At 43.1% G+C, this 6,203-nt stretch overlaps 1 protein-coding gene across 1 annotated transcript; it reads left to right on the forward strand.

The window, feature by feature from the left end:
- The first annotated feature begins 2,532 nt into the window (after positions 1 to 2,532).
- Positions 2,533 to 4,976, forward strand: LOC142366100 (proton-coupled zinc antiporter SLC30A2-like). The gene is made up of 6 exons (XM_075447895.1): positions 2,533 to 2,653; positions 2,889 to 3,042; positions 3,136 to 3,334; positions 4,199 to 4,304; positions 4,389 to 4,523; positions 4,756 to 4,976. Exons 1-6 carry the CDS (start codon positions 2,536 to 2,538, stop codon positions 4,872 to 4,874), a joined length of 831 nt encoding a protein of 276 aa, XP_075304010.1. The 5' UTR covers positions 2,533 to 2,535; the 3' UTR covers positions 4,875 to 4,976.
- The last annotated feature ends 1,227 nt before the right edge of the window (positions 4,977 to 6,203 follow it).

Below are 6,203 nucleotides of genomic sequence, written 5' to 3' on the forward strand. Positions count from 1 at the left end.
CCCCCCCCCCCCCCCAGAGGTTGATTTGTTTACACAAATCAGGAGCGATTTGAAAATTGCCACGTTTTATTATTTTATTTTTATTTTTTTATGCCGATGGTTCGTCTCTGGTCCAATCTTCTATATTTATATTTGTTAAACCTTTCAGAAATTATGGGACAAAACATGTGCCTCAGAGACCAATAACGGAGCCATGCAGATCAAAGCCACCTAGCTCTGGTATGAGAGGCTTTTCTTCTGCACTTTAAAACTCACAAGTTCGTTTTGTGAATCCGATCCGAAAGCTGCCATAAAGATCATAAAGATATCTTTTTTTTCTTCTTTTTTTTTTTTTTTTAAAGCTAATTCAGGTTTTTTAGACTGTTAAGGGCCAACCACTTACTTCAGTCTCACTGCACATGGAAACGCACTGTGGAACTAAATAGATGGCTTGTTGTGCCTGAACCAGATCCACAGTCTCTGCTGCTGCACATTCATCTGTCAGGTTGTAAATATATTGTGATGCTTACAGATGTTTTAGGAGAATTTATTGTCGCCTCCTTGAGACTGAGTTAAGATCACACGGGTATTGTCTTGTGTTCCACCTTCATTTGTTTGTTTTAGTTTTTTTTTACATGGTGTGGGTGTTAGAAATGGGAGGAAAATTATGTTGGTGACTCCTCCCAGAACTAAACGGCTCAAATTGTAAATCGGATGGCAGTGAAACCGAAATATAAAGACAAAACAGCCGTTGTAAATGGAAAGAATACTACTAAATTCACTCATTTTAATTGGCATCAAGAAGAGAGGGGCACCTATGAGGTGTCATCATATTTACGGGTTTCGCCCTTGGATTGTGGCTTCGTTTGGCTTCCACAGTATTTATAAAAAATAAATAAATAAAAAAAAAAAAAACATGTTCTGGTACTTACACACAACTGTCGTGGGACCTGAACGCAGCATGGAGCCAGAGCCCGGAGCTGATAAGCTGATGGCAAACTTTGACGCCTGTAAAGCTCCTCTCAAAGGAAACTTTCATTCGTAGCTTTTAGAAAAATCTTAAGGTATTAGCTTAGCATAAAGAGTGGAAGTCGCTGGAGACATTCCTAAAACCTCTCTCTGACTTTCTAGAGTCATGCCAACGTTGGCCCACTGAACACGAGGCAAAACACCCAAAGAGGCGGGCAATTTAACAGGTACTGATTGATGATTAAATACTGTGTGAACTTTTCCTGCACTTGGCACAATAACCAGAAATGTTAATTTCTTCAGTTAACATAAGAGGACGTTTTGACTTGTTTCCACTTTTATTTTCACCTTTTTCCCTGTACGACCTGCTGATGGAATCCTTGTTTTTAGAACAAAGCTTTTTCTGCGGCGTGCCATGATTTGTAAAGGAAATTCAAAGCTGTATTTTTCATTAGAGGTTTTATGAATGTATATCAAGATAAAGCCTTAAATTATAGAATATCTATTCTTGTTCTTATGTATATTTTTATTTTTATTTTTTTTATTTTTATTTTTTTTTTATTACAAATGAGAAATATGTACTGTTTTTCTTTGGTTGCCAGGATACATTCATTTAAAGTCTTGACGGGTTATTGTCCATCTCGCCAAAAATCATACTTGACGAACACCATTAAGCACCTGAATACATTTTAGTGTTTCTTTCTTTTTTTGTTTTTGTTCTTTATTTCGGGGGTGGCTTTGGTATTTTTAAAGATTGAATATTAAATTCATTATTTTCATTGTCTCAACATTCCCATTCCTTTTATTTTTGTTTAACCCTCAAATGTTTCCAGAATGTCTGTAAATTAAAACAATGTCCGTGTTCGTATGATGAAATAAACTTGGGTTATACTGGAATGTCATGAATTTTTCTTGGTTGGTGCTCGGTCACCGGCCATTGGCTCCTGCGGCGCTCCACCCCTGACAGATAACGTGTGCGTTTCAGCAGCTGGCAAATTGTCGTGCTTGCACTGTAAACCGAATCCCAGGGAGTCTCTGAAGGTGTTGTCGCCTGAAGATATGGAGTTGACGACGGAGTCTGAGAAAGAACCTCTGATTGAGCCTTACTTGGAGCCCCTTACGCGGTACGTGTTAAGTGTTTTTCTCCTCTTTGTACGCAGATTGTTGTTTATTTGCACGGGTTGGGTTTTTTCTGCCTCCCGTCAGGATGAGTCCTCCAGAGGAAAGGCATTCCCATTCAGAGTTCAGTGAAGGCGCCACCGGTGTGGACTGTCTGCTGCAGCCTGAGTCGCTTTGTGAGGAGACTGAAAGGGATGCGAGACGTGTGGCGAAAAGGAAACTCCTCATCGCCTGCGCCGTCAGCCTCGTGTTCATGACGGGAGAGGTGATTGGTACGTTGAAGGACTGGTGTCCCGCCACAGATGTTGCCGTTTAGACTTTGTACAAACCGTATAAACCTTGTGAGATTCATCTTTTCTTTAGAGAGAAATGCTTTCCTTTCTGAGAGCAGAGATGTGCATAGATCATGTTGATTCGCGGGTGTTCGTGTCCCTCGCAGGTGGATTCGCTGCTCGCAGTCTGGCCATCATGACGGACGCAGCTCATCTCCTGACGGACTTCGGCAGCATTGTGATCAGCATCTTCTCTCTTTTGATCTCATCCAGGCCTCGGACACAGACCATGACCTTTGGATGGCATCGGGCAGGTGGGAATTTCCTTCCATAAACTTTGGTGCATAAACTAATCCCCAGAGTCCAAGAGTAAACGTGTGCGCTTTACTACGAGCATCTCCAAGCTAAGAGTCTCATGGCTGCTCTCTAGAATTCCAGTATAAACTCATTTGTTTTCATTCTTTCGATTTGTGGGTGTCTTCGTGTTGTGTTCCTGAGTTCTCACAGTATGTAATTGGCCCTTTACTTTCAAGAACTTGTTTTGCACAGAGATTCTGGGCATGTTGCTCTCCATTGTCTCCATCTGGGCTGTGACAGCGGTGCTGGTCTCATCGGCCGTACAGAGGATCACTGACGGGGACTACGATATCGACAGTCGGATCATGCTCATCACCTCTGGTTGTGCGGTGGGCGTCAACATCTTGTGAGTGCGCCCAGCTCACTTTCTCCATTATTTCTGTTATGTGTAGGGATCCGATGCTCTTCTAAAAGTAGTCTGAGCTCTTTCTTCACTCAGGATGGTCCGGATCCTGCATCAGTCTGGCGCCTCGCACGGCCATGGCCACGAAGGACCCAGGAGCCGGCTGCAGAGGGAGAAACGACCTCACGGGCATAGCCACAGCAACGCAAGTGTGAGGGCGGCCTTCATCCACGTGTTGGGAGACCTGCTGCAGAGTGTCGGAGTCCTCGTAGCTGCCACCATCATCCACTTCCGGGTCAGTATCTGCAGCCGTGTGAGTCTGAGATTTCTTGCGGGTCTCTTTAAGTTCTGAGATATTTTAAGCTTTCTTGCAAACGTGCTTCCAAAGTCTGACGGTGTGTTTGAAGCCTGCTGGATCGTGGTTAATCCTACTTTGATAATTCCTCCAGTGACGACATGACATTCGCATCCAGAATCTGCTAATGTTTAGTGGGAACATTTCCCACCACACAACCCCAAATCAGATTTCTACCAGTCCACACTTTTGACTGCTGAAGGGTTACTTTTGATGATTGTGGCCAAATTTAAAGCTTAATTTGGCTTTCATCACACTTCTTTCCCATCACGTCTGCACAGCGGTGCACTGCACCACCAATACTGGCTCAGATCATGCAAAGCAACTAAATGCACCTCCACAGCTGTTACTGTTCCCCTGCAAGCGCTCAATGAGAGCCAAGAGCAGGAAAGCACCACCTGGATTATCGTTGTTTTAGGAGCCGAGCAAGAACGGTTAAGTCTGCTCAGCTTCAGTGTGTAATGTTAAAAACCGCTAACTTTAAAGCCTTAAAAGGTTTAATGGTGTAGCCAAAGTATGTCTCCTTTATGAATAAGTGCCCTTTCCTTGCCTTGTCTACATGCAGTAGCCTAACGTTTTAGTTAGGTCCCACTACTGCTTTGTACTTTTCATGGGTGTTGTTGACAATGTGGAAAAATACAGATTAAAACCAGCCTAAAAACTAGCAAGGCAAAGACGCACGATTAAAGAATGTGGAAGAAACTACAGACGAACATTGACCAGGACTTTGTAGTATAAAGTCACACTCCACGCTGTGGTTTATTTCCACTTTGAGTCATATTTGATATATTTTCTTCCTCACAGCCTGAATTTAAAGCGGCAGATCCCATCTGCACGTTCCTGTTCTCAGTTCTTGTCATCGGAACAACGGTTCCCGTCACAAAGGACATTTTCAGGATACTAATGGAAGGTAAACACGTTTAACTCCCCCTGTGTCGGTGGCGTGAGTTTCGCAGTGACTGTCTACGTACTGTTGTCTGGCTGTTTGTTGCAGGTGCTCCTCGTGGCGTTAGCTCCGGCGCTGTCAGAGAGCTGCTGCTGTCTGTGGGAGAAGTGGCGGCTGTTAACAATTTGCACATGTGGAGCCTCAACATGAATCACTCTCTGCTGTCAGCTCACATTACCATAGGTACAGGTTAAGTCAGTACTGCTGATAACTGCTGAAAACCAGAGGAGCTTGCTCAAATGACCTTTGACACGTCCTCCTTTTTTTTTTTCTTTTTTTTTTTTTTATGGCTCACGTCTTCTGTTTTTTAATCTATATTTATAGTTTGTTTTAATCAAAGCTCTTTTTTCTTTTAAATGTCATCACAATCAGAAGATGCTTTGAACAAAAACGTTTCCTCTGCGTGTGTTCGCAGACGAAGGGGCTGATGCGCAGGTCATCCTCAGGAAGGCGACAGAGCGGCTGCGCTCCGAGTTCGGTTTCACCAGCGTCACAATTCAAGTGGCGTATTGCAAGACCTCCGCTGCCAGATGACTCGTACTGTTTGCTCCTTGTGGGAGAGGCTGGTTTTAAGAAGGCAAGGCTAATTGCCAGCGGATGATTGCCAGCTGAACTCTGTGATGTGAAATCTGTTCTTAAAGGGATAGTTCGCCTCTTTTGAAGCTGTATGACATCCCATATTAGCAATATCATTTATTAAATTTGACTTACCCCCTTCTGCGTCCTGTGAGCCGAGTTCCAGCCTCGTTTTGGCGTTGACGAAGTTGGCTGGGGCCACAAAACTAAAGCGTTTTGCTTCTCAAAACAATATGCGTTCAAAAGAGTATTACATTTGCATCACAAAATCGTCCATTCAGAAAAAGTCAGACCTCACAATCGCTTGGCGCTATTTTTTTTCCCTTCATATCACTGCGTACAGCTACCTGCCGATAGCTGCACCTGTTACGGTGTTTCCTGCTCGGAAGCAGGGGACTGCTCGGTCTGCACTTCAGTCTGTACGGTTTACACAGCCCGCAGTGATACGAAGGGAGAGAACTACCTTCGTCAACGCCAAAACGAGGCCGGAACTCGGCTCACAGGACGCAGCACGGGGTAAGTCAAATTTAATAAATGATATTGCTAATATGGGATGTCATACAGCTTCATGTCAAAAGAGGTGGACTATCCCTTTAAAGCATTCAGATCGCCTCACTAGCTGTGCCCTTTGTGTTGTAGATTAGATTATAAACCCATCAAATGAGCACATTAGCAGGTGAAAACATGCTATTGTTTTTATTTTGGGTTATTTATTGTAACTAGTATTAAAAATCATTACATTAATCTCATTACAAAAGTATTCACACCCGTCTTTGTGTATTTTGTTGGCAGCAGTAAGAACTGTCAGTCTTCCTGTGTAAATCTCCACAGGAAGGTCTTAACACGTCTTAACATGTTGCTTCAGTTTTAAAGCCTCGGGCAGGTAACGTGAGTGAAGATAATTATTTTGGTTCTGTAGTGTCTGCCAAAGGTTGGGAGTTATTGGGCCCCAAGACAAAAGGAAAAAAAAATGTTTGTGCGTTTAAAAAGCAAGAAAAGTGCACCAGCGTTGAGATTTATTTGGCTTTAACCAACGACCTCAGTCTGCGTCCGAGCTCGAATTGGAACCGATTGAAGGTTAGAATATCTTTGTTTAGGGTAAAATTTCAGTTGATTTCAGCAGAAATTTCTTTATGGTTTCAGTGTAACTGACTAGTGAAATTAAAAGAAATAAAAGGCTCACTCTCGTGTGTTCAAAATTAAATGTACCACCGGTAAACTGAGGGGATCTGAATACTTAATGAGATCTAATTCACTTTACGTACGCAGCTTCTGGTCTGTTTTGTT

This window comes from Odontesthes bonariensis, chromosome 17 (genome assembly GCF_027942865.1).
Source record: "Odontesthes bonariensis isolate fOdoBon6 chromosome 17, fOdoBon6.hap1, whole genome shotgun sequence".
Classification (NCBI taxonomy): Eukaryota; Metazoa; Chordata; class Actinopteri; order Atheriniformes; family Atherinopsidae; genus Odontesthes; species Odontesthes bonariensis.

What these genes read in the sequence shown, in the direction of transcription:
- LOC142366100 (XM_075447895.1), top strand. Translation starts at nt 2,536, where the DNA reads ATGACGGACGCAGCTCATCTCCTGACGGACTTCGGCAGCATTGTGATC. An exon ending in CTTTGGATGGCATCGGGCAG is followed by an intron (nt 2,654 to 2,888) that starts GTGGGAATTTCC and finishes TGTTTTGCACAG; the next exon opens with AGATTCTGGGCATGTTGCTC. An exon ending in CCACCATCATCCACTTCCGG is followed by an intron (nt 3,335 to 4,198) that starts GTCAGTATCTGC and finishes TCTTCCTCACAG; the next exon opens with CCTGAATTTAAAGCGGCAGA.